Below are 27,093 nucleotides of genomic sequence, written 5' to 3'. Positions count from 1 at the left end.
CTTAAAAACTTCAGACTTGTAAACACACATGCACATATATTATACATATTAATGTATGAAATTCAGGTAGGATATTACCAGCAGAGTTGTGGAGCTTAAGAAAATCCAGTGTATCACATAGTATCTCCTAATAAAATTTCCATGGTGGAAGCAGATTTAATGATCACCAATATAATAGTTAACCAGTCAGATCCAAAGATAAATCAGACACAGCCTGTGCTTTTACAAAACACAAAATCCTATTAGAAGAGCAGACATGTATGTAATTAACTAGAAGAATGCATGACAAATGCTGTATGGGAAGTGAGTATGACATCCTTTGCGAACCTGGATGAAGGGACAGTTGGTTAGGCCAGAAGTTTTGAGGCTGACGTTTTGGGGGGGAAACACACCAGAGGAGATGACATTTGTTCAGGACATTAACACATGTGTAGAAGACAACCAAGTGGAATTTAGAGATCAAGGGATATGGGCTTAATGCTGGGAAAGAACTAGCAGAAACTAACTAGAAATTCTAGTGCCTTCTATTTAAATGTTTTCTAATTTTGGATAAAGAGATTTAATATGATAGTATCACTCTAATGATAATTTGTAGTATATTAAAGGCTTTCCAGTATAATTTAGTGTCATCATTATTCCTTCCTGTGTGAAAGTATTACTTATAGAATCTCCAGAAGTTCATTAGACTTACTTCATTACAATTTTCTATCTTCTCATGCATTCAGGATTTGGGGGTAGGATTTATGGTTTTCCCAAAACTTTGTTTTTTTTGTTTGATATTTTCAAATAATAAGATAATAGAAATAAAAGGACAGGTATTTTGTGTTGGAAAATAGCAAATTGTAGCAAGTAATAAACCATGTTTTTGAAAAAAAAAAAAAAAAAAGGCATAACAACAACAGGATAAGGCCAACTAAGTTTTTGTAACTTCTACTTTAAATTTGTTGAAGGATAGACCACCACAATGATTAAAAATGCACGTAAATTTTCTTACTTGCCAGATAAGGAAACACAGATGAGCAGCTCTGCCAAATGGTTCTCTGACGGGGACAGTTTATGTTTTCCATGTGCCAAAAAGTTCACTGTGGTGATGCCAATGAAGGGTCAAAGTTTGCACCTTGGGAGAAGGCAGGATGAATTGTCAGTCTCCACATAGTTGATTAAAACAAGTCCTACTGTTCATTGGACAGGAAAGAGTCTTCATTTGAGCTGAGGGAGGGTCTGTTTTACTGGAGTTGTTCGAAATTTTTCATCCTTTGCCAACTTCACGGTTCAGTTTTGCCATTGACGAGGCAAGTGTGCCGCAAGTAGGAAGGTCTTCTTGCACGGGTCTTCTAACGTTCTTCTCAGCTCTGTCATAACATTTGCATTGTTCAAAGGTAGTTTTCAAATTGTGAGTGCTATTTTTAGTCAATCAGAGTAATAATAAATGGGGGTGAGAACCGTCAACCCCGACTCATTTCCAAAACCTGTACAGTGTTTAACTCTGCAATCATGGCTGTTACTGTGTATCATGTGAATTCAGATTTGGATCAGAAAAAAACAAACAAACAAAAAACCTGGATTTTTCTGATTTAATAAAATACTTTTAAAATAATTATGGTACGGCCTAAAAATATAAAGACTTAAAAATACTGCATGGAGCACTGGGTGTTATACGCAAACAATGAATCATGGAACACTACATCAAAAACTAATGATGTATGGTGATTAACATAACATAATAAAATTAAATTAAATTAAAAAAATAAAGGGTGCTGTTGGATTAAAAAATACATACATAGTATGTATTTTTTATATTTATTTATATTATATTTTTATATAGTATACATCCAGACATAAACATTTTGGTATTTGTGAGTATAGCATATTAGAACTCAGGGAACACTTGGGCAAAGTAGTGAATATTCATTTTTTTTTTAAAGTTTAGCAAAATGATCTTATTATAGGCTCCTAGTATCAGGTTCGTTTTAAACTTCTTGATGAATTTTTTTTTGTCTCTGGCAGGCTTTCAAGCACTTTGGCATGTAGTGGCTTCACATATATACATTAAATTTTGTTGAAAATGCTTTAAACTCAAACTTCAAAAAAATCATATGATTTAGATGCTGTGAAAACATTTTCATCTGTCCTTGACGAAACACCAAGGTGGAGTTCCCAAGTCTGCGTGTTCACTTAACAAATACTTATTGCCTTTGGAGAGGCCATGAGCAAGGAGCACAGGGGGAAAAAGGAAACCCAAATGAAGCTCTACTATTTCGGCTCAGTTTCAATAAAGCTGTACTACCTATCAGAACCGTTTACCTTCCATGAGGACTTAACCAAAAAATGGTTTATTATCTTATTATCTAACTACAGTTTGACTCTTTCCACCATGGTATTAAAGCTGCTTCTTAAGCTCCTATCCTATCTTCTCTTTTCCTCCTCCCCCTTCTCTCCTGTTCCCCTTCTCTTCTTTCCCCCTCAGTCTGGGAAAAGAATACTGAACTAAGAGCTGAAGAGTTGAGTTCTGTTGACCCTTCCACCCTTCTTTTTAGGCTCTGTGATCTTGGCCAAATCAGTGAACCTCAGTCCCTTCATCTCTCAACTGGGAATAGTAATTGTTGCTCTGGAACAGCCAGATGAGATAAGATACAGTCGATTCTCATCATTCACAAGAGTCACGTTCTATAAGGTTGTAGCTAATACTGAACCATTGCTCCATAGCATTAGGTTCCTGTGAGCCTCTGGTCACAACACAACGTTTTCATCAACTATCAGTACAGAACTTAGCTTTATGTGGAGTCGTTAACCCTGAACTCACAGACACAATATGATCACTCATGCCTAAACAAAGCTTCTCTAACACATGTATTTTTTCTACAAGGCACATCAGTGTCTTCTCACACTTAGGAACACTGGACAGCACAGCAGCGCTATGCTTGAGGGCTATTTTAGACAGTGAAATCACCAACCAAAAAGGAAAAAAAATAAGAAAAATGTGACATTAATAGAGCACAAAAATGACACTTGTTTGTAATAGAAGAGCTGAAAGAAGGCAGAGCATTGGCCACTGCTGAAAATGTGCATATGGAATGACTCAGGTGTTTGCTTTGCATGTCCACAGATGGCCGTGCAAGTCTCACCAGTATGGATTTGGGGACTGCAAAGAAATTTTAGCAAGCAGGCAAATTTGTACCTATAGAATCTGGAAATAATGAGGATCAACTATATACAAATGTACCTTGTAAAGTCTTTTTTTTTTTTAATTTTTTATTGTTATGTTAATCACCATACAGTACATCATTAGTTTTTGATGTAGTGTTCCATGATTCATTGTTTGTGCATAACACCCAGGACTCCAGGCAGAATGTGCCCTCTTTAATACCCATCACCAGGCTAACCCATCCTCCCACCCCCCTCCCCTCTAGAACCCTCAGTTTGTTTCTCAGAGTCCATCGTCTCTCATGGTTCATCTCCCCCTCCGATTTCCCCCCCTTCATTCTTCCCCACCTGCTATCTTCTTCTTTTTTTTTTTCTTAACATATATTGCAGTATTTGTTTCAGAGCTGGGTGATAGACATTGGGGAGGGTATGTGCTATGGTGAGCGCTGTGAATTGTGCAAGACTGTTGAATCACAGATCTGTACCTCTGAAACAAATAATGTAAAGTCTTTTAAATTCTTTTAAAGCACAATGTAAATCTCAGAATAATTTGTAGAATAAGTTACTTTGTGTAACATTTAACTCAGATATAATAATTTTGTGCAAAGTTGATGTTATCAATGTCAAGTTAATAAAGTAATAAATGTAGGGCTACTGGGTGGCTCAATCGGTTAAGTGTCTGCCTTCAGCTCAGGTCATGATCTCAGGGTCCTGGGATCCAGCCCTGAGTCAAGTCGGACTCCCTGCTCAGCGGGGAGTCTGTTTCTCCCTCTACCTCTGTCCCTCCCCACAACTTAAGCTCTCATATGCTCTCTCTCTCAAATAACATCTTAAAAAAAATAAAAGTAAAGTAATAAATATATTATTTGAAAGAGACCGCAAGTTTTTAGCTCACTAAAGCTGTGAATACAACTATTAACACAAATTCTTTAGCTCTTCAGCCCTCACATTTAATGCACAGTAGCAAGGAGAACCACTATAATCTGATGCTTTGTGTTTAGTGCTTAACATGGCTTTGTGACCTCATTGGGGGGGGGACATTCCCTATGTGTTACCAAAATATTATGTTTCCAAATATGTGACATTCATATGGAAACATTTTGATCTTAACTAGTGGTGTAAATGCTGTTCTTGGACTTTTGGTACCATTTTATGTCGTAGACCAAGTACAAATTGACATTTTCAAGCTGGTTTTGGTTAACTTACTTAATGTTGGAAAGTGGAACTTTCCAGTGCAATAACCTCTGCAAAATACCACTGTATGGATTATTAGTATGTTATGCTGTTGGCAGAAGTACAAATGGAAAACACACACGTACCTATAGAAATTTTCTCATCAAACAAAATGGAGATGACCTGGGTGGCCTAAAGCTTATCACGTAGACCTTATACTTGAAGTTATTTTCCTATTTTGAGATATAATGCCAGGGTTTAGAATATTCATAGTCGTAAATTCAGATTTATGAGTATTTTTGTTGTTTGAAATAGCCATATTTCCCCTGCTTAAAAAGCAGGCTACTAATCACATAGTCTGCTTGGGCATGTATCAATGTCAGTGTGGCCATTTGGCAGCAGAGTCTCTCAGAAGCTCCAATTAACCATGCAAATATATTTCATAGCATCACATTCCACTTTGTCAGAACCCCCGCTGCCTTTATATTATTAACATAAATGCAGGTGCAAATAGCATTTATGTTCTTTGATAGAAAGCAGTTGGAGACATTTCACTGAGGGACACAACACTTTCAGATTGTGTACATCTGTTCAAATAATGTATCCAGCCCCAGTGACATGAACACAAGGATGGAAACATCTGCCCCTGAGACCATTTGCCATATAGCAGATGCTTACATCTTTATTTATGCATATGGTTGGTATGATGAGTTGAGCTGGGATAAAAGCAAAGAAGTTTGACAGAGGTATTTAGGATGCTTTGCAAGCCAGAAATGTAGGCTAGGCATTTCATGTTTGTAAAAGTCTAATACTAATAAGAACAGAAATGCATAAGTCTTGTAATGCTTTAATGGAAGAAACATACTGTCCCATCTAGGAACCAAAATTGTAAAGATACTTGCAGAAATTCCAACATCCAACTTATACTAGAAAGAAAAACGTATTAGTTTTGTTTTGATAAAATAATTTAAAATGATTTTGAATGCATTTTTCAAGTTCTTTAAAAACAGTGCTCTGTGTTTTAAAAGATTATGTACTACCAAAAGAATCTTGTGATGACATTTCTTAAAACTGGAGGAAAATACAAATGTCATTAGTTTAAATATAATTTATGAGATATTCCATGAATATAAATTCAAACTAAGTAAAATAAATTTCTGAAGCATTACACCTTTATTTTTGTCAAGCATTTTATTACTTAATCTTCATTCTAACATTTCCAACTACTGAAGTTTTAATTATAATTGATATTTTTATTAGAATAAATTACCTTTAAATGCTTTATTTTCAAAACTCTGTCCTATGGATCTGCCATATTATAGTCTCACAGGAAACAACAGTGAAGGAAACAAAAACTTATCAACCAAAAGCAAAACATTTCCAGATTTTATCTTCTGTTCTCGGTCACACCCCCAACAAAAAAAATCATAGAATCTCAAAAGAGCTGGGACATTAAATTATATCTAGTTCAGCAGTTCTCAAACTTTTTAGTTTCAGGACCCCTTTACACTCGTAAAAATTTGAGGACTCTAAAGAACATTTGTTTATGTCCATTATATCCATTGGTATTTATCATATTTGAGATTATAAACTGAAAATATATATATATATATATATTTGTGAATTCATTTTAAAATAACAATAACAAGCTCATTACAGCTTAATGTAAGTAACCTATTTTATGTAATTAGAAACAATTAGTGAGAAGAGTGGCCTTGACTTTTGTTTTTTGCAAATATGTTACAAGTCTGGCTTCATTAAAAATGTTGGAGTCTCATATCCGGTCTTACATTCAGTATGTTGTGATATGTCATTTATGTTGAGGTGTTTGTAGAAAATCCAGCTTTACAGTAGCTGGAAACAGAGGGAGTATATTAATAGCCTTTTCAGATAATTGTGCCTATTTTTCTTTGATATAACACCAAAATATGCCCCATAACTATAACTGACTTTAAATGAGTCAGGTCACTTCTTAAACTTCAGTTGTGATGAGAAATTTGAAACCACGTCAAGGTGCTTTTTGTATTCTGCTACTTTTTGGTCTGTCTTACACTTGAGTGAGTCTTTTACCCATCCATGTAACATCAGGTATTGGTTATTGGGGGGGGGGGGAGTTCATTGAGTTTGCAGATCTTCTATACATAATTTTTTTCAGTATTTGAAAGATCCTCTTTGTTAATGTAACCACCAGTCTCATCTGAAAAATCATTGAGTATTGGGAAGCTTCAAGCTCCCAGTGATGAATTCATGTTTTCCAAAATTCTGCCGCTTTTAAGAATGATTTTTATCACTGCCAACGGTTACCGTCAGATGTTTTTTCTTATAGTGACAAGCTCTGTTAGTTCACTTTTGAGAAAATGTCTGCCAGATACCTAAGTTTGGCCATGTTCTTTCAGCATGTGTCTGTCAGATGTAGTTTCAAGTAGAAGTGGTGTTCCATGACGAAAGCCGCTAGTTCAGCTTCACAACTCAGGGGCACAAGTGCTTTTCCTCAAGTCGTCCTTCGGCATGCAGCAGAAGGTTCTACGAGTATGAACTCTGTGTTGTAGTGCTGAGAGAGTGTGTTGGTGAAGAATATAGCCGTGTGGACAGTTTGCTCTCATTGCCTAAATTCAGGCTAAGGCACCAGAGCAGTTTGACCCAGTTCTCCCTTTTGTCTCATCAGTGCAACAGATGCAAAGGTCAACGCACTGGAAAAGGGAAATGGCATCTTGTTATTAGAATGAGAAGACAGTGTTGGGACCCTTCCCAGGGTTGGCAGACCACACTTTGAGAAGTGATGATCCAGTGTAATCCTTTCTTGTTAAAGGAAGCAACTAAAGGCCATTAAGGATTATTATCTTGCTCAGACCCATTCCAGTAGCAAAAGGAAGAACCAAAGCCAGACCTCTGCCCTCCTTCTTATGTGTGGTGTAATTTGTTTGCTTTTCCCTGAGGAACTCCCTCTCCCCCCACCCCACCAAAAAAGGAAAATCCCACAGATCCAAACTATAGGCCACAGCACTGATGTTTGATCAAGTTTATTAAAGGGGCAGGACTTGCCACATGAGGAATTCAGAAATTCTTTCAGCATTTTTAGACATTTTTATTCAGTCCCAATGTTCTTCAATGACTTCCATTTCAAAGGTATAGGATTAGAAAACCTATATTATCTATATGATCTCTAAAATTATAAAAGAACTTTGTAATGATTTTTTTCTTCATTTTTGCATATCATAAAAAACTACTTTAAGTCAGTACTTGTTGTGTAATTGTTGCTTTAAAAAAATTACATTTTGGTGTGAACCTGATTTGCTTGCCAGAAGCTTTGCAAAAGAAGGCCACCCAGGCAAGAGTGGCCAGGACTGAAGGGAATCACTCTGTGTATTAACGTCTCTCCAGCAACGATGTTATGGATTCTTATTATGTGGCACTCACCAGCCACCAGAGGAGACTGACAGGCGAATAGATAAATTACAAAACACCTTAGTAATAAGTTCAGTGTGTTGGAATGTAACAGCTTTGGTTCCAGACAGACCTGGGTTCAAATCGAACTCTCACTTACCAACCTTGTGCCCTTACAAGAAATACTCAGTTTCTGTGTCTATAGACTAGAGATGTTAATATTGAGAGTTGGTGGAGGATTAAGTGAGATATAGTCAATTAAGCATCCAATCTGACTCCTGACAGAAGGACATGTTAGTACTACACAATGGAATTTTTTTTTTTTAAAGATTTTATTTATTTGACGGAGAGAGCGAGAGCAGGAACACAAGCAAGGAGAGTGGGAGAGGGAGAAGCAGGCTTCCCACTGAGCAAGGAGACCGATGTGGGCTCGATCCCAGGACCCTGGGATCATGACCTGAGCCAAAGGCAGACGATTAATGACTGAGCCACCCAGGTGCCTCTACACAATGGAATTTAAAGGGATAGGGGATTGAGGGATGAATAGAAGTTGAGTAGAGACAGGGACCATATACACTAACTACTATTAAATTTTCTCATGAAGAAAAGAAAGGAGATAGGGCAGTAGCCTGAAGAGAAGATAGAGAGAGCCCAAATACTCTTTATTGGGGTTTTGGATTTTATATTTTTGTGTTCAGCAAAAGCAAAGGAGAAAGCAAGACAGTACAGTTGAGAGTTAATAGTTCACTCATTTGGTGAATAACATATTGTGCAATAGTTGTGTACCAGATACTGATCTGGGGACCGAGGTCTTGGCAGTGAACAAAATAAGCTCCTGCTTGCTTGGAGCTTATATTCTAGCAGGAGGAGACATAATATAGTATCATTATAATGAAGGACGGTGAGAATAGAGAAAGAAACAACAGGTGATCTCATGGGGCTGAACAGGTACTTCTAGATAGGATGGTCAGGGAACGCTGGGAGCTCACCGATGGTAGAGGATCCCTGAGGCATCACAAGGGGCCTGGAGAGAAGCGTGGGGTGCAGAACAGGGTTGGAAATACTCCTATTTCCTTATCTAAAATGCACATTTTTTTCACATTTTAGTGTCTCAGGACTTGAGGTAGATGAATTGTATGTTTAGAGTAACAGTGCTTCTCCCTCCTTTCCCCTCACCCCACAATAGGTAAATTTATCTGTGTTGTTTAATTACATATAAGAATTTAGAAATCGAAAGAAGGAACAGTAAATGAGTTTCTACTTGATGACTTCTCTTTGTCCACAAGGTCTTAGTCTCTCCAGGCTGCTATAGCAAAGTACCATAGAATAAGTGGCTTATAAACAAGAGAAATCTGTATCTCACAATTCTGGAGGCTGAAAGTACAAGATCAGGGTCCACCATGGTCAGATTCTGGGGACCGCTGTCGTGAAGGAAAAATTTTTCCTCTACCCTTTTTGGTTCTTTGGCTGACCTAATAATAAAATTAACATAGGACAAGAGAAAAACAAATTTAATTATGTCTGAATGGAGGCCCCACAAAAACAGTGCGACCCAAAGACAAGTTGGGCAATTGAGGTTTATAGGCCATCCTGAGCTAAGGAATGGGATAGGGGGCTGGGGCTCCAAAAAGGAGGAGGGTAATTCATAGGATGATAAGAAGAGCAGATGTTTGGTAATTGGATGTTTGCCCTGTCATACAGATAGGTTATTCAGATAAAAGTTATCTTTGGTAATAGGCCTCTCTCTGAGCCAGGCCCCCTAGCCAAATTCTTTTAGGTAGTTAGGAAGAGGTAAAAGTTTTTCTTGAGTCTTCTGGGTCTTGATTGCCTTCACTCAAAATAATCCACATGCCAGAGTAGCGTATGTGGTGTCATGTATTCTGCTCCCCTTCAGAGCCCTCTTCTGGGTTGCAAACAATCTTTTCATTGTATTCTCACATGGCAGAAAGAAGGCAAGAGAGTTCTTTGGGGTCTCTTTTATGAAGACATTAATCCTGTTCATAAGGGTTCTACCCTCATGACCTAATTATCTTCCAGTGGCCCCACCTTTTAATACCATTACGCTGGGGCATTAGGATTTCAACATATGAATTTTAGGGGAACACAAACATTTCATCCATTGCAAAGTCAATGCCGAAAATCATTGGCAAGAGAGAGAGAGACACGGGGATAAGGTGGGGGTGGGGGAGAGGGGGAGTGTTTCAGAAAAGCAATGGGAGAAACCTGAGCTAGCCCCAGTGAGGAACTGAAGGGAGTCTCTTAGGGATAAAAGACATTGTGGAATAGGTCTGCATTTTGACACTGGAAACTTTAAATTTGTAATGTTCTCCAGTGTTCAGTCGTTGGATTTCTCAGCACTAGGCAGCAAGCAGTGGGAGTGGAGAGCACAGTGTGGGACCAGGTAGGGTAGGTGCCATAGGGAGATAGCAGTGGGGTGAACCCAGCATATGCTGTCAGTGTCCACGGATGGTCAGCCATTAGGCCAGTTCCAGAACCAGGGGTCATCTACCTACATACACACACATACAAATGTGCAGAGCCTTGAGAAAAAGGGAATACAGGTGGACTGCATAATTCACTGCATCTCTTCAGGGAAGATGGAGAGCTAACTCTGACATGTTTCTAACGTGTAGATGAGAGTACGTGTTCCTTCAGCCAGACTTTGTCATTGCCATCCAAATAACAATAAAGGTGTTGATGGAGGAGAAGCAGGGCAGAATTCACAAGGAAAAGATCCCAGAGTGGTCCCACAGCTTTCCAGCTCTGATGATTTCGCTCTCTGTAGTAGTTCAGGTTGGCATCTGATTACCTCAGCTGCATCTCAGAGTCTGTATTTGCCGGTTAACTCCTACACAACCAATCTGGTCCGTTTCACAAAGGTAAGCACCGCTCATGCAGTTACCTCAGTACCAGTGGGCACCTGCTGCTTTATTGTCTTTCTCTATTTTTTTCAGTGTGTCCGTATTCTAGGTGGTCTCTCTATATTAATCAAGGTGTGTCTTCACTAAGAAATAATTAACAGTCAAGCAGGAGTTTTAGGGAATAATAATCCACATGGCAAAGGAATACACAGTCCTGTGCATTTGCACTTACAAATCGTGAACTATTTGACATAAAAGCTGAGGTAGAGAAAAACTTGCAGCAAAAAGGGTTATAAATCACTGTGAGTTGAAGATAAATCAGAAGTGAAAACAAAACATATATAAAAGTGTACTATAAAGCAGTGGAACGGTTACAGTTTGCGTGCTCCTTAAAAATGCCCATTCTATAAAGTAAATCTACCCTTGAAATCACAGTATAAAACTATCTTTGTGATTCCAGTCCCTTGCTTTTAACCATACTGTGATCTTTTCTGCTTTGGTTTCATAATCATGGTATTTTGACCAGAGAGCCTTCTGCATGTGTCCTGGTTTAATTGTTCCAACTGACTGCACATTCTCATGTTGAAACCTTATCTTTCTGTTTATCCCACTAAGGAAAAGGTTTTCTTCACCAACTGTCATCTTGTTACTCATCCCAGATACTTAACCGTTCCAACTGATATTAAAATATAAGATTAAAAAGAAGGGGCCCGTTTTTAATTTGTTGGTGGAAGAGTTCTCGCCATGAGATATCCGTGCGGCTTACGAAAGCTCTTCTGCAGATGTTTCCTTGCCCATCCATTGTGTTGAAAAACCATCTGACTCAGAAAATGCCAGATTCTCCTGGAAAGACAGTGTACACAGATGTTTGCTAGGAGGGGTAGGACGTCAAATGTCTTTACCTGGAAGAAGTTGTTATCAAGGTCTTCTGAATTTCAACTATGTGACCCAACTGAATCTTAATAATTCCAGTTAATGTTAACAATAAGAAGAAGAATGGGAGATGGAGCGCCTGGGTGGCTCAGTTGGTTAAGCGACTGCCTTCAGCTCAGGTCATGATCCCAGGGTTCTAGGATCGAGCCCCGCATTGGGCTCCCTGCCCAGCGGGAACCTGCTTCTCCCTCTCCCTCTGCTGTTCCCCTGCTTGTGTTCTCTCACTCTCTCTCTCTGTCAAATAAATAAATAAATTCTTAAAAAGAAAAAATAAGAAGAATGGGAGAATGGGATTAATAAAGCACTTCAGAAGTTTCTATTTGTCTTGCTTTGTGTCCCCCATAGATCATAAGCTTTTAGTTACATTTTCATGCTATCCAGTCATTCTTAGATTTGGGTGAAGATACAAAATTGACTGTTTTGTAATAATGAATAAAATCTTGTGCATGTTATAATTTTTTTTGGCCAAAAAGATTAATAACTTTATCTTTCTAAATGTATTAAAAATTAAAAGATTTCATATAGTTCTCAACTGCTTTTCATCAGAAGCGCTTGAAATCAAAAATTCCTCCCAGAAATAAGGACTGATAATTAAAATGAAGGAGAAATTCATTGAAATGGAGGATTATTAAAATGTATTTTAAATGATAAAGCTTTTTACATTTTCTTTTCATTTGGGACATGAATTATGCGGTCCAAAAAGAATAATTAGTTACTTGAACTTAACAAACCCTGTTGTATTAGTTTTCCTTTTAGTGCCATTAACGTTTTAGGTAATTGGCTTTTAAATTCTTCCATAAAGAATGCTTGTTTCCTCTTGCTTCCTGATATATTTACATGTCTAATTTATTCAATTTTATGGGCTCCTCTTTTGGTGCCCACCTTTTCTTTCTATCTTTTCTTATGCTGTCTTAAACTTTTTTCTTAATGATTCCATCACCAAAACACTGAAATCTTCAAGAAAGTGCTTTCAAAACTGCAGTTGACCTGTCCCTATCCTCTGTGAGAGGATATTTTCTCTCCTGAAATGCAAAATCACATGGCTATTGCTCTCAGGGTCCTGCAGGGCTGTGCCCAGCATCCCTAGTTCTGCTCTAGGCCACTGAGACCTGGGCTCAGCCCCACCCCTGAAAGGTCTACTACTAGGGGAGTGGCTTTCTTCCTGGCCAGGGTTGAGAACAACAATTAGCATCTATACTCAATATAAACAAAAGCAGGGAAGAGTGTCCCGGTAAAACAGCTCTTTAAAATGCACATATGTTAACTCCCATTCACTACAATTGTTCATCTGATTAGCACTTTGTCAACTGGGATGGAAAATTTGGGGGCAGGGAGGAAGAGGGGGTGATAGGATAGATGAGATGTGGGGAAGGTCGAGCTGCCAAAGAGGTGGCTGGAGAGCCGAGAGCAGCATGAAAGAAAAAATGCTTTACAGTTTTATTGGGACCATTATTCACAAATAATAGCCATTCCTTCCCTCTTTCCTTTATTTACCTTTCAAAAAAGAAACATAAGTTTAAGGATTCAGTACTATTTCCATATGATTAGCATTCAAGATTTGTGCATTTTTTTGTCTTCCCACCAGAAATAACTGTCAGGAACTTCGTATACTTCTTGTCAAGAGAAAGTGAAAGACTAATGTCTGCTGAGCATCTAACTGTGGTAGGCACTATCCTGGCACCTTCGTGGGTACTTTTTTCATTTAATCCTGACCGTGACCTTTGCAGCAAGATACTCTTAGGCGCATTTCATAAATGAGGACAGTTAGGCTCAGAGAGTGACTTTCCCAAGCCACGAGACAGAGCCAGGAGCTGAAACCACATCTGTCTGAACCCCAAACCCCATGTTTTCACTGGCGACCACGATAGAGGCCATCACCATGCGTAATAGCTCAGTCAGCATGTCCACTGGGCCAGGGTTTGAGTTCCAGCACCGTTACTGAACCAGCTTCGAAATCTTGAGCTATAAAAAGTACTTAGCAGTAATTTTTTTTTTTTAAGATTTATTTATTTATTTATTTATTTATTTATTTAATTAAGAGCGAATGAGAGCACACACGTGCGCACAAGCAGGGAAAAGGGCAGAGGGAGAGAATATCCAAGCAGATCAGGACCTGAGCTGAAGTCAAGAGTCAGACGCTTAACCAACTGCACCACCCAGGAGCCCCTGAACAGAAATTTCTAACTCAGGTTTTTGCGGCGATTCAATGACACAGTGCATTTAAAGTATTTGATAAGTGCTAGGAAGTAAAGAAACTCCTGTGCTCAGAAAGCAAGCATTGCTTTTCTTGCTAAGTGAGGCAATGAATTCACGGTCTGGCAGGACAGCTCTCACAGGCCTGTGCTGCAGGGAGGGTGCCTGGCTGTCACTGGGGGTGTTATTACGGGGTGGGGGGGAGGAGAAGGCGTTAGCAGAGAGTGTGGCTCTGCAGAGCAGGAAGTGTGCAAGCAGAACAAACAAAACTGGACTCTGGATACAAGATACCCGATTGAAATCTGGGTCCTAGATGTACTGACTCTAGGACTCTTAGTGTTCCACATAAGTGGACTAGAAATGATATTTGGCATCCTGAGTCCTTAGACACAAAACAACTCTGTGCCTTTTGCCAGCACATTCTACAGTGTAGTCTGTAGTCAGTGCTGAAGAAATTCCTGTTGATTCTGTTGCTGCAGAGGCTGGGCGGTGCCTTGGGGAGAGGGTAGGCAATGGCTCAATGTGTTTATAGGTTTTTCAGCAAAATTAAGTTGAGCTCCCTTGTGTTATGAGCTGTTTCTTTCATCTCATACTTCTCCAGGGTTTTACCATATTTGTTTTAACCAGAGACCATCTTGGGAAACAGTTTGAACCCCAGCTGGAATTTATCATTTGAAAGCCAAGGGAAAGGGAGAACAGGGATGCCAACAAATAAAATTAAAAATAGGGTTTTTCAGTTTAATAAAATTAAAACCTAAACAACATCTGAAAGTTTTGGCTCTTTTGTGGCTAAGACTCTGGCAGCACTTGTGTTCTGAGCCTAGGTCTGGGGAGCCCGTTTCAAGAGCTGGGCCTCTCATCTCTCCGCCCGCTCCCTACTCCATGCTCAGCAGAAGGCCTGGGGGTCCCAAACAGATGGGGTAATGGAACTGTGCCCAAACCAACGAAGGGATGAGGGGGACCAACTTCACTCAAGCCACAGAGCAGGCCTTGGTTCTGCCAGGGGAAATGAGGGAGTTGATGATTACAGCCATCTACAGAATCACCCGCCCTTGTGCTTGTCTCTTACTTAGTATTGTCTAGGCCTTGTTGTGAGACTGTGATCAAGCTGGCTCTCATGGTGGCACTTAGTACCATCAAGCCCTCATTCTTCCCTCTGCTGTCTCTGCCTGCAACCGACGCCCATCAGACCGGTCCTTTGGTGGTGTTGGAGGAGGAGACACACATTGTACCTTCTCCAAACAAGTAGCATCTGGCAACTTTATTGGACTTGTCAGAGTCCTGTGGATAGTAAGGGCAAGTTCAACTTTAAAAAATCTGCTTTAACCTTCAAATGACTATTAATTTCTCATGAATTCTCTTTAATGAGTGGGCTTTCAGAAAGTCTCATTTAATGGTAAGCAAAGTTTTGGGGTATGACAGGCCATTTCTATTTCAAGTTTCCCTTTTTTTCCTCTCCTTAAAATTCGGAGATAGCATTATATCTTGTAGTTAATTAGGACAACTTTGTTTATAATGTAGCCCTTTTGTGGGGAGAATGAAGGAGGGGAAGGTCACTGCTTCAAATCAGAATGGGACAGATCTGCGTGGCATGGACTTTGGCAATTACTTAACTTCCTCAAGTCTCATTTTTCTTAATCTGTGAAAAGGGGACAATAAGTTACTTGCAACATTTGTGTGAGGGCTCAATGAAAAGACCTAGCACAGATCCCAGCCCATAATAAGGACTCCATACCTCCATGTTTTTCTTTAATCCATAGTTCCAGCAACTTTTCACCAACTGTAAATGTCACTTTGCAAAATAGTTATTTTTAATACGCTTAACATAGTAAAAACAGCCCATATTTAAAATCCTAATATTAAGTTTCACGTTGTATAATTGCACAAAATTAATTTTACTGAGTGAGCCTTTTATGTTTTCAGTTAATAAAAGTCCATGTTTAGTGCCTGAGAGTCCTGTGAGTCTCTTTAACTGTGTTATGGGAAATTTTGCAGGATTTCCAGAAATTATGAATGTCACTGGAAATTTCTACTTCTCATTATTTAGTGCACAGTTCTTTGAGATCTATAATTCAGTAGGTGACAGGGGAGGGTTTTTAGATCACACCATCTGGGGAGGCCTTGTAAATGCGTGTGAAGCAAACCACTGTTGTGGCTACATTGCCAAGAAAGACTTCCTACAGCCACGCCGTCCTCATGTTTTAGAGTTTTAAAAAGTTAACGGCATTTTCAGCTTCTCTACGGACTCCTATTGTTCAAACTACTTAAAAACAAACAAACAAACAAAACTCTGTAGTTATTCTAGCATAACTGACCTTTATTGCAAATTGCCTCGTTTTATCCTAAAGAGCCCAGGGTTTGCAGGAACAATCCTCAGGACTCCCATTGTCCTTGGGAAGTAATGAGCTCTAGTACTTCTCAGTGTTTAACTTTGGAGGACAGTTATGCACGGCCTGTCAAATTATCAGATTACTTCCCTCATTGTTAGCAATTCTTGTCCTTTTAAGACAAGGAAAACAGAAAACAGACACTCTGTATGTAATCTAGACACACTCATTTATGCAGACACGTACCTACCCACCGTGACTTATCCCCAAAGGTACCCGTTTTAAAAACACATTCAGAAGGGAAACCTCATTTTCCTTGCATTCATCCAACAGATATTGGCGAGCACCTCCTGTGTGCCGGGCACAGGGAGTGTTCAGTGGAAAAGAAGCATATGTCCCATCCTGACCGCTTCGTTTCCCATGCCCCCCAACCCAAAGGCCACCATCGAGGCCAGTTTCTTTTGCTTCCCTTCAGAGATATTCTGTGCATAGCAGAAATATATTTGTGTGTGTGTACCTCACTATTTTTTTTTTAATCCAAGTGATAGCACACTATACATCTCACATCTTGGAGAATATTCCAGATCGGTCTAGCTCACCTTTCTATCTTACTGTTGCATAGCATTACATTGGATGGTTGGATGGTTATTTTATGATGTCCCTGTTGCTGGACATATTTAAGTAATTCCTAGGGGTTACTTTTCTTCTCTTTGGGGACCTTGTCCTCTTTCTCCTGCCTTACATTTCTTCTACTGCATCACCCCATTCCATGTCGCTCCATCATTAATGGTTCTGGGAAAAGGGATGCCAACAGCACGTTCCTGGACACCCTCACCCTTGTCCATACTTCCTGATAGATCCAGGCCAGCATGACAAGGTTACATTTATCCAGTAAGGCCCTATCTTTCACCCCACAGATTTCTTGTGATTACCCTGTAACTGTTGATTACGAAGACAACTTATCAACGGTTCTACCCCCAGATCCACTTCTTTGAATTGCAGCAAACTTGAGAGTTGACTCCGTCTGGCAGACATCATACATGGTACCTTGAACTGTCGCTGCAGGCTGCCCGGGCTGCTCACCGCTCAGTGTTCTCCCGCGCTGGGGCAGCCACGTACCCCAGCCAGAGCCAAAGGCTTCCCTCTGTTCCCAGATCACAGTGGCCTCCTTTTCCTTTGAATGACGGTGTTCTTCCTGTGTGATTTTATTTCCACTGTAACGTAGAAACTTTTGAAGATCAATCAAAGCACATTAACTTTAAATGCATCATAATTAGCTTGCTCCCTTTTGGATGGCTCTCTAAAGTATATCTAGTTTCATTTCTGGAAACCTTCACTGTCAGAAGGTTGCTTTCTTACACTTGGTCATAAAAAATAGGAAGCCCCTTCCCAACTTAAATCTTTAGAGGCTTTGAAGTGACCTTGACCACGGGTTGTTGCTTCAGCTGTACCTTCTGGTCTTTGTTATTTCTGGTCTTCTTCATGTTGACATCACCATTCTCTGCCTCTGAGGTTCAGTTTTTCCATTTCCAGTTGTTTCTTCTCTCTTCATTCCCCACTTTGCCCCTCTGTGGATGTCTGTTTTTTTCAAAAGCAGTTTCTTCTTCAGAGCCTGCTTGTTGCTGCTCTGTGTTATCTTGTTCCCGAGCAGCATAATTTACTGTTCTCTCTTACTCCCTCAGATGGTTAGTCAGCGGGCCTCACCGATCCCCTTTATATTAAAGGGTTTTATCATGATGCTAACCCAGTTTCTTATTCTGGCAGTGAAATTAAATTGAAAAAAATTTTTTTTCTGGACATAGATCCTCTCCTTTTTTAATTTTAAAAACCTGGAAAAGTTAAAGTTTGCTTTTAAACTGTGGCCCCCTTCCTTTTTTTTTTTTTTAAGACGGTTTTCTAAGCTGAATCTGTAAATTCTTTATTTCAGCCATGAATCACTTCATTACCACTTACGACTTCAACAAGTAATTATAATGATAATTATGACATTTCTGCCACATGCCCAACACTCTTCCAGACCCTGGAGACAGACTCTGCCCTCAAGAGATCCACTTCAGTGAGGGAAGGCAGTGGCCCATAATGTAATCTGGGAGATGGAGCCAATGTGCTAGAGAAAATTACAATAGGAAAGGGGGTAGGGAGTTCAGAATGGGGGTAGTTTCAATTCAGGTGGTCAGAGAAGAGCTCCTTGGGAAGAAGCCATTTGACCAGACTTGAAGGAAACGCTGCAGCAAGTACCGGGGATTTATCTGGAGGAAGGAGGTGGCGTCCTGGCAGTGAGCACAGCAAGTGTGGAGGCTAAGGAAGCAGGCGTGTGGCACCTGGAAGGAAGAGCAAGGAGGCCACCGTGGCTGGAGGGTAGCCGACGGAGGAAGTCGGTCAGAGAGGTTCCCAGGAGCCGCATGGCATGAGGCCTTTCACGCCATTGCAAGGACTTTGGCTCCAGCTCTGAGATAAAGAGCCACTGGACAGTTTTGAGCAAATGAGTGAGGTAATGTGTCTTGTTCTGTGATGTAGTATTGTCACATGTTATTGAAGAGGATTTATGACTGATGAGGGACAAAGCAGCCTTTCTTCCAGTTCTTCTGTGCTTAGTTAGGAGTATGAAGTGGATCTAAAGGACCCCATGTTTTCTCTCCTCTTCCTCCCTCATCAATTTGTTGTGTAGATGCCAAGACCATTATTATCACTAATGTAATTATTTAATAAGCCTTGTCTTTAAGCAACCAAGAGCTCTCAATAACATTAAGCTTTTTGTAAACTCAATCCTGATTTAACATATTTCTTTACGACTTACTTCAGTACTTCTTCCACAAAATGAGAAGATAAGGCATAAAATGAAAGACATTTAAATTTAAAAGCCATAAATATAGAACCAGAAAATAAATCAAAGTATGTAGGAAGAAGCCAATGTGGCAGACACATTTCGGAGACTGTTGTGAGGTGATTGGCCTGTTTATTTACACATGAACTTAATGGAAACAAAGCTAAAAAGGATCCCAACAGATCACACAATTATCCCAGCCTGAGTTTTTCCAGAACATTGTCCTCATCTTTTCTCTTCTTACTCTAATGCAAGCTGCCACATGAAATGTGTTTTTAACATACTTCTTCGTCACCAAAGAGTGATTACTTTCTAAAACAAGTTGGTCAGTATACATTTCACCCTTATTCCTACTGTCCTACATATTTACGTGAGGAGTGTCATTTTTGCCAAAAGAAACAGCTTTCTGTTAAAATTGTTAGTTTTGATAACTGTAGACATTAAAATCTAGGCTGATTTAAAAAATATTTTAATTGTCAGCTTCCGAAGGCAGAAATTGTGCCATTCATCTTTGTGTCCTTGGTATCCCCCGAGCAGCCCTTTGGTCCTTCATCCACAACTCCGAAATCTCAAAAGCTCAGAAAACAGAAAATGTTATCAAAAGTTGGATACCAGAACTCATTCAGAGGCAAAACCTGAACCAAGTGAGACAATTTTAAAAAATCTTCCTTTGTCCCACTGTTTTGCGAATACTCATCTGTTTTACTACACACGTGGTAAGAGGTTTAATTTGGGTGCTCTGCACACCCTGCTGGATGTTTCCATAACAGTTGGTTTATGCATCTTACTACTTTTCTAAAATTTAAAGTATAAATCGCAAAATACATCTGGCCCCGAAGGTTTTAGAAAGGGGATGTGGGGCTGTCATAGCCAATCCCTAGAGTGGCGTGGGTACCTCGTAAGTGGGAGTGGGAGTGAAGTTTGACTAAAATGAGGCACTTAGAAAAGGGGAGCTCTTCCACAGCCAGGCCTGATGACCTTGAGGTCTTGGGGGAATAAAAAAGATGATTCAGTTCTTAGAAGTGGTGCATGGAAATGTTGCCTTAGTTACTCTCTTAGAGTAGTTGTAATTGCTCTTTCGTTAACCTAATACATCCCAGGAGTAGGAAGTGTTACTGTTATCAGTTAAAATTATTCCTATTAGTGTCCCAGCAGGTGCTTTTTATGTGATTCATGCATTTTTTATGTTGTCTCCGTATCTTATCATTTTGTATCATTTTGTTTTTCTTCAGCATTTTTTAAGGTGTCACATCAGCCTTTTTAATGCTGTGATTTAATTGCAAAAGCACACATAAACAGTTTGAAAGGTGTGAGAAGAAATTCACAAGTCACGTGGGAAATAGCAACAAAGCTAGCATTCAGTCTGGAATTCCTTCCTCCGCTGCGCAAAACAACCCACTGCTCGTGGGTCAAATGGTGGGTCCTGAAAGTGAGAGAGAAACGAGCTTGATACACGAAACGCTTGTTTCACACTGAAGATACAGTGGGACATATGGATATGGATTAAATATAGGCTTTCCCCTCTCACAGCTTAATCGGGAAAACAAGACGTGTCCTTAAAATAAGTGAAATACACAGCAGAACATACCAGAGGAGAGTCTTTGCAGCGTGGGAGGTCAGGAAGGGAGATCAGGAACCGGAACTAGGTATGGAGAAGGTGAACTTGTGGAAAACAGTTTGGGAAAGACAGAGGCCAGCTCTCGAGAAGCTCTGTGTTGAGTGGTGGGGACTCACAAACAGATAAATTATTACGGAAAATGGTCAGTGTTATCCTGGGGGCCTTGGAACCATAGCGGAGACTAATCAGCCCCTGGGAAGGTGGACAGGAGTTGACTTTAAGGCTGGGTCTGGAGGAACACAGGATTTCGCCCAGAAGGGCCGGGGTGGGCCTGGGAGTGCACTGCAGGTGAGTAAACTCTCCACAGTAGGACAGCAACACTAGAGTGACTTTTTATATTGTATTGTCATTGCAGGCGAATCACACATCCCTTCTGGAAAGATTCAGAGTGGGAAAGGTTTGCAGAGTAAGAGTCAGTTTAGGACCATTGCGCCAAAAATCGTGCCCAAAGTCCTAACGTCCAGACTGCTATCCTGCCATTCCCCGTCACTCTCCGAGCAGGTGAATCCAGGACCCTCCAGCAACACCAAGCCCCTGGGGGTGCCCGCCCAAAATTATGCTCTGATGCAGGTTGCTGGACAGGAGGGGACGTTTTCTCTCGTCGCCCTGCCACACGTAACCTCAGCTCAGCCAATCCAGAAGCCCAGACTACCGCTGCCTGAAAACCTTAAACTGCCTATTCCCCGATACCAACCCCCGAGAAATAACAAAGGATCAAGAAAGAAACCCGTTCGGAGCTCCTCTGAGAGTGGCGGTGGCATACCTCCTGCCCAAACCCAAACGTCCCCCACCCCACCTGACCATCCCGAGGCCCCGCACAAAGCCGGCCCCTTGGAGCAGGCGCCGTCACGAGCCCAAGCCCCAGCCGGCGTCAGCTCAGCGCCACCAGCCAACCAAGGTGGCCCCGGAGACTCTCCACCTCCGGTGGCCAGTGACCGTGGAGATCCGAGCCCTCCTGCCGCCCCAACACCATCCACACCAGAGGAGCCCTCTGCCAAGCAGGACCTCGGAAGGACTTCGGGGAAAGCGAACTTGGCGACCAGGAAAACCTGCTGTAAGCCTTCTTCCGTTGCCGGTGGAAAACTGAAAGAACAAGTCAATCTTGCAAAAGCCATGACCATTTTATCACCAGCTGTTTTTGGCAACACAGTTCAGCTCATCTCTCCAGTCCCCAAAGGTAAACTGCCAATCCTCCCGTACGCCAGAATGAGAACAGTGGAGGTGTGCAAGGGTCCCTCGGGGGTTACCACCGCAGATGGTTCTCTGCCTGGGCTCAGGGCCGTCTGTGATCAGACCTTCTCCATCACGGAAGGCTTTCAGGCAGCCACCAAAATGGTTGGCAAGACACCTGCACCACAGTCGTCAAAGCAGAGTCCCTGCGAGAGTGCTTCTTGTCCTGCCACCAGGCTGGATCTCAGCCACAAAGCAAAACTGAACAGCGGGGCGGCGAAGAGAAGAGTACGAAAACGAAAGGTACCGGAGGAAATGTTGGCGTTTCAGGGGAAAAGGAGGAAGTGTATCATTAATAAGTGTAAAGAGAGTAAAGAAAGAGTGAAAACCGATCCCCAAGAATCCAGAGACCAAAAACCCGGGGCTCTGAAGAAATACCGCAGCATTATGCCTAAGCCTGTGATCGTGGTGCCCACTCTGGCTCCCGTGGCTTCTCCAGCAGGTGTGTTACAGCCCCCCACCCCCGGCAGCCTGGCACAGGACGTTCTGTTCGATAATTCACTCACTCCTAAGTATCTGGGCTGGAGGCAGGATGGCGGCGCCTCTGCGAAGCCCAGCTCCGCGCTGCGGAATGGCTTCCCGGGCATCAAGAAGCCTTGGCACCGGTGCCACGTCTGCAACCACCACTTCCAGTTCAAACAGCACCTCCGAGACCACATGAACACACACACGGACAGACGGCCGTACAGTTGTCGGATCTGTCGCAAGGCGTACGTGCGGCCCGGCAGCCTGAGCACGCACATGAAACTCCACCACGGTGAGAACCGTCTCAAGAAACTCGTGTGCTGCGAATTTTGCGCCAAGGTGTTCGGCCACATCCGAGTCTACTTCGGCCATCTAAAAGAAGTGCACCGGGTCGTCATCAGCACCGAGCCCTCCCCCGGGGAGAGGCCGCCAGGGGACGTGCCGAAGAACAGGGGCCTGAGCGCACGAGGGCCGGAGGGATCCGTGGAGAGGTGAGTGCTCATGGGACGGGGGCCCGGCAGGGAGGGCGCTTGGGATTTGGAGAACAGGGTGAGGTGTCGTATTCAGAAAGATGACTGTGTAGAAACATCCCTCAAGTGAAGATTTCCTAAGGTAGCTGCCTCTTCCTCCTCGTTCTCTAAAGAGTGATCTCATTTCTCTTGGGTTTCCGAGCAGTGACGGTGTTTCATTACTCTCACCCCTGTAAGGCAGGTTCCAGGTCTGCTGGGGACAACAGAGTGAGGGAGGATTTTGGCATCTGAAATAAGAAGCAGTAAAGTGCTGCATATAGTTCCCGGTGCTCTCTACAAAATAACTGTCCCCAAACTTTTGGCCACAGAATTTATATCTAAACACCATCCTTTGCCCCAGAATACAGTCTGACCCATGGTGGGGACTCTGCATGCCCCACACTGACTACACCCTCAGGTGCCCGGACCCAACCCTTTACATTTGCCCAGTTTTTCCTGTCAGGCCGGATTAACGTTTCCCGGGTCACTGCTCCCCTGTGCGGGTCCTGGCTTCGGGTGTTAGGAACCAGCAGTCTGTGAGCCGTGGGTACGCAAGGGAGTGCCCCTCGGTTTGCCCACTTTCCACCGGATGACAGGGGGAGTTTCCCTGAAATCCGTTCTCATTCGCACCAGGAAAATTAAACATTGTCTAACTTTAGACGCTCTGCCCCCTCATCATTCTTAATTGTCCTAATTGTTCCAGATACTTTATCCAGTTGTATCTTCCTCTGTCACATTCGTTAAAGTCAGGGTCACCTGTCCTATTTCTTCCCGGCTTTTCTATAGTTTCTCTGCTTTTCTCTGGGCATTCCTGTCCACTTGCAGACATCTGTGCCTTTCATTAACTCATATAGCGGCCTCCCTCAAGAAACCACCCCTTCTTCATAGTCTCCTGTGGTACATTTTGATTTTTAGGTACAATGTCCACACTGCTTTCCGTGCTCAAGGTTAGTGAGGAAGGGCAACAGTGTGGCCAAACCAGCAGGGTCCCTGCCATGCTTCACTTGCTGCTACCCGGCTCCTGAGTTGATGACACCTCGTTGGTCACCAAAGAGTAGTTAGCCCCCCTGGGGGAGAGACAGGATGGGAAATACCCCTTCCCTCAGCGGACGCTGGGGGCTTGAGAACCGGTTGGCCTCAAGCAGGAGTGACGGCTGGTGTTACCTGTGGCTTCTGCTTCCCCGGGTGCTGTTTCCCCCGCCCCCCTGAACTTCTCCTCAGCGGGGGTGTTTTGGATCCCTGAAGGCGAGCGTCCGAGAGGAAAAGCTCTGCTTGTGGTTTTCGTGAAATCTTCTATTGGCTTATTTTCCCCCCTTTTCAGGGCAAACAAGTCGAGCCTGGAAGAAGACCTCCTCCTCACCCAGGCAGACGAAGTCAAGTTGCAAATCAAATGTGGCCGCTGTCAGATCACTGCTCAGTCTTTGGCTGAAATCAAGTTTCATTTACTTTACATCCACGGAGAGGAAATTCAGGGCCGGCTGCAAGAGGAGATCCTACCAGGAAGCAGAGGCACTCAGGAGGACCTGGTGAAACACGCTGCTCCTTTCTGGAAACAGCATCCTGAAAGAAGAAAGCTGCTTAACAAGCATGGCCCCCCTGATGAGGAGTTCCCCACATTTCCCAAACTGAAAAGGCAGCCCTGCCTTCATCCCCAGAAGGATATGGAAATCCTCAGGAAGGCTGAAGGAGCCCAGGCAGGACCCAGCGAGGCGGGGGCGGGTCCCAGCTCCCACGCCCCCCAACTTCGGTCCCATTCAGGCTTTAACTGCGTCTTGTGCACACAGATACTGCCAAGGAAGGAAGAACTCCTCCTGCACTGGGAGCAGCAACACAACTGTGAGGACCCTCCCAAGCTATGGACGATTTTAAATACTCTCTCCCACCAGGGAGTGATCGGACTTTCTGGCAAAACTGAACAATGAAATACTGGGGTGGGAAGGGGGTTAAAGAGAGTGCTGCTTGCTTGCTTTCTCTTTCTCTCAAAGCTTTGTGTTCCTAGGGTGGTGCTTAATTATAAAAGTCAAACAAGTTAGGATCAGCATTAATGAGCACAAGTGATTTTGTGCATAGTTTTATTTTCTTATGAAATATATATATATATATATATATATATATATATATATATATATATGCCCTCGATGTATATTTTTCTAGCCACATGCAGTGTTATTTCAAAATTCTGTGTACCAATTGTTAGTGTCCTAGACCTTGAGAATAAATAAAAAGATGAAAATTTGGAGATTGAACTGTAAAAAATGAGAGGCTGTTCTTCAAATACTGTTTCCAGCATGTCTGAGTGTGTGCATATATCATTTTGTTCAGCTGGTTTCTGTTTAAGTAGACCAACAAATGTAATACGTTTCCAGGTGGCAAAACCAGTTCAGTCTCAAGCGTAGTATAGTGTTGATATTTATCAGATTTGCTGGTGTAGTAGGAGAGGCTATGGAGCAGTACATTTAATAAGGTTCACGTCTACTGTAATTGAAAATCCATGTTTCCAGGACTTAGATTTTTTTTTTGTAATTTTGCTATTTTCTTAAATGTACGTTGCCTTGAAGATCAGATGTTGGTTAAGCCTTACAGCTGTAGTGTTCCATATCAAAGTAATCAAAACTTTTTTAGTACTTCAGCTAATAAAAAAACACTTTTTTGGTTAAAAGTTCTTTCCAAATAGTCTTTCAGGCCAGGAAATTTACTATCTGGAAAGTGCGCTAGGTGGTGCAGTCCAGATGGCGAGGTGTCTGAACGGCTCGCCCTCCCTCCCAAGGAACTTCACAGGGTTGTTGCTAGCTGATCAGCTTTCGATGCCACTGTGCCTTTCAAGCCCAGGGTTCACTTTGAAAGTCAAGAGTAAATGATTGCCTCTTAAATTCCTGGGCTATGACCTTGAATCAGAAAAGTTGCCATTTGGAGCTCCGGGCCATCCTTGGCTGCAAAATCATTTTCTTAGAACAGGGGAGTGTGAGCAGCCGTCCAACTGAAATTTCCGCCTTTGGGCAAAGGTGCTGCGCATGTGGCCTGCCCCGTTTGTCCAGAGCGCGGCCCATTTTTCCATGCTACAGCAAGTTGCCTAAGCAGGAGGAACTGAATTGGAATTGATAAGCTAGTGGGTCTTAAGTCATCTGTTTTTAATGTCTCGTTTTAAAAGCAAGTGTTCATAAGCATGATTTGGCTTGAATTGTCCAGAAAGTGAAAACTCAATCCTTGCCTTTTTGCAAATCATTTTATAAATTTGAGAATAGGAGGGTAAGGGTGAAAACCTCTGAAATATCTTGCCGTGGTTTACTGATTGATCACGCTCTACCCAGTTTAAAAGGGATCCTATCAGACCTTCACTGTTTGATACTTGTAGAACTGGGTTAGTAATGAAACTGCTTTACCATTCAGTGCAGCACCTAGTTTGTTTGGGGAAGATTGGTCTGGAGACACTTAAAAAGGAGATCAACCAAAAATCCTACTTGAATTCAAACCATGAATCAAAACTCGAATCCATAGACTCCTCGGTCCTCAGGTACTAAGCAGCAACGGGCTAGTTGGCTAAAGCACGGGAGCGGGTCTGGAATGTGGATGAGGAAGAGGTGTGGGGGCAGGGGGCACCCACCCAGCACGGAAAGGAAAGTCTGAGTCCCCGAGGTTGTGGAAACACCCTCCTACAGCCAGTGTTTAACCACAGATTCTTACAGCAAGGGCACAACACTAATTGTGTATAGACGGCCTCTAAAAAGAAGGAGAGACTTAGGAATGGGGCACCTGCCCAGGTAGGGAGGTGTGACCGGCCCATGCTGATGTGCCTGGCTGGATCCCTGTCTCACCAGGGCTCTGAACCCTAGGTTTGGGGTGGGGTCGGCACTCATTTTTAAGAAAACTCTTGTTAGGAGAGGAGATGTGCAGTGCAGAGGGGCCTCACTGGATGCCTATGTGTGTGGGTTCATTTGGAATAGAATGTTCTAGTTCTCAGCTTCTAGAAACACTCCCCCGCATCATAGTGGGAATGGCCCCAATGCCACCTAAGATAAGGGGCTTCTGGAGAGTAGCCCTTCTTCAGCAAGAATGGCGCGGAGAGGGACTCCTACTGATAGTAGGGAGGGGGGCCCAGGAAGAAAAGAGAGTCCGCCAGCTGAAGTGACTTGGGACAGCTCAGATTGATGAGCCAGTGGGTCTTCGTTGATGAGCCTTCCTTGGGCACAGGCGTGTGACTGGCGCAGTCCCAACCTCCGTCCTTGACCCAAAGGCGGGAAGGTGTAGAAATGTGCTGCTCCCTCCATGTGACCATGAGAGGTGACCTGTCCAAGGCTCCATCCCCTCACCTGTAGAATGGAAGGGATGCTCCTGCCTCAAGGCACTGTGGTGAAGGGCCAAGGAGACCCAAAGGAAACTTCTGGCACACTTGGGCCTCGTAGGAACCAGGGGCTGATACCCATTATGCTTCTGG

The 27,093-nt window shown here is 42.4% G+C and overlaps 1 protein-coding gene across 5 annotated transcripts in view; it reads left to right on the top strand.

Annotated features, from left to right (window-relative positions):
• The window catches only part of ZNF438 (zinc finger protein 438), a 175,989-nt gene extending 151,291 nt beyond the window's left edge, over positions 1–24,698 (top strand). For all 5 annotated transcript variants that reach the window (XM_032395832.1, XM_032395830.1, XM_032395831.1 and 2 more), the window contains 2 exons: positions 20,813–22,643; positions 23,983–24,698. In XM_032395832.1, coding sequence (XP_032251723.1) covers positions 20,813–22,643; positions 23,983–24,583 — 2,432 coding nt within the window. In that variant the 3' untranslated portion in view covers positions 24,584–24,698. The remainder of the gene's footprint in view (positions 1–20,812; positions 22,644–23,982) is intronic.
• The last annotated feature ends 2,395 nt before the right edge of the window (positions 24,699–27,093 follow it).

The sequence above is a fragment of the Phoca vitulina genome, unplaced genomic scaffold (assembly GCF_004348235.1).
Source record: "Phoca vitulina isolate PV1807 unplaced genomic scaffold, GSC_HSeal_1.0 scaffold88, whole genome shotgun sequence".
In the NCBI taxonomy this organism is placed as follows: domain Eukaryota; kingdom Metazoa; phylum Chordata; class Mammalia; order Carnivora; family Phocidae; genus Phoca; species Phoca vitulina.
The sequence above is the reverse complement of the archived record's forward strand: the minus strand, read 5'-3'. Positions and strand labels throughout refer to the sequence as shown.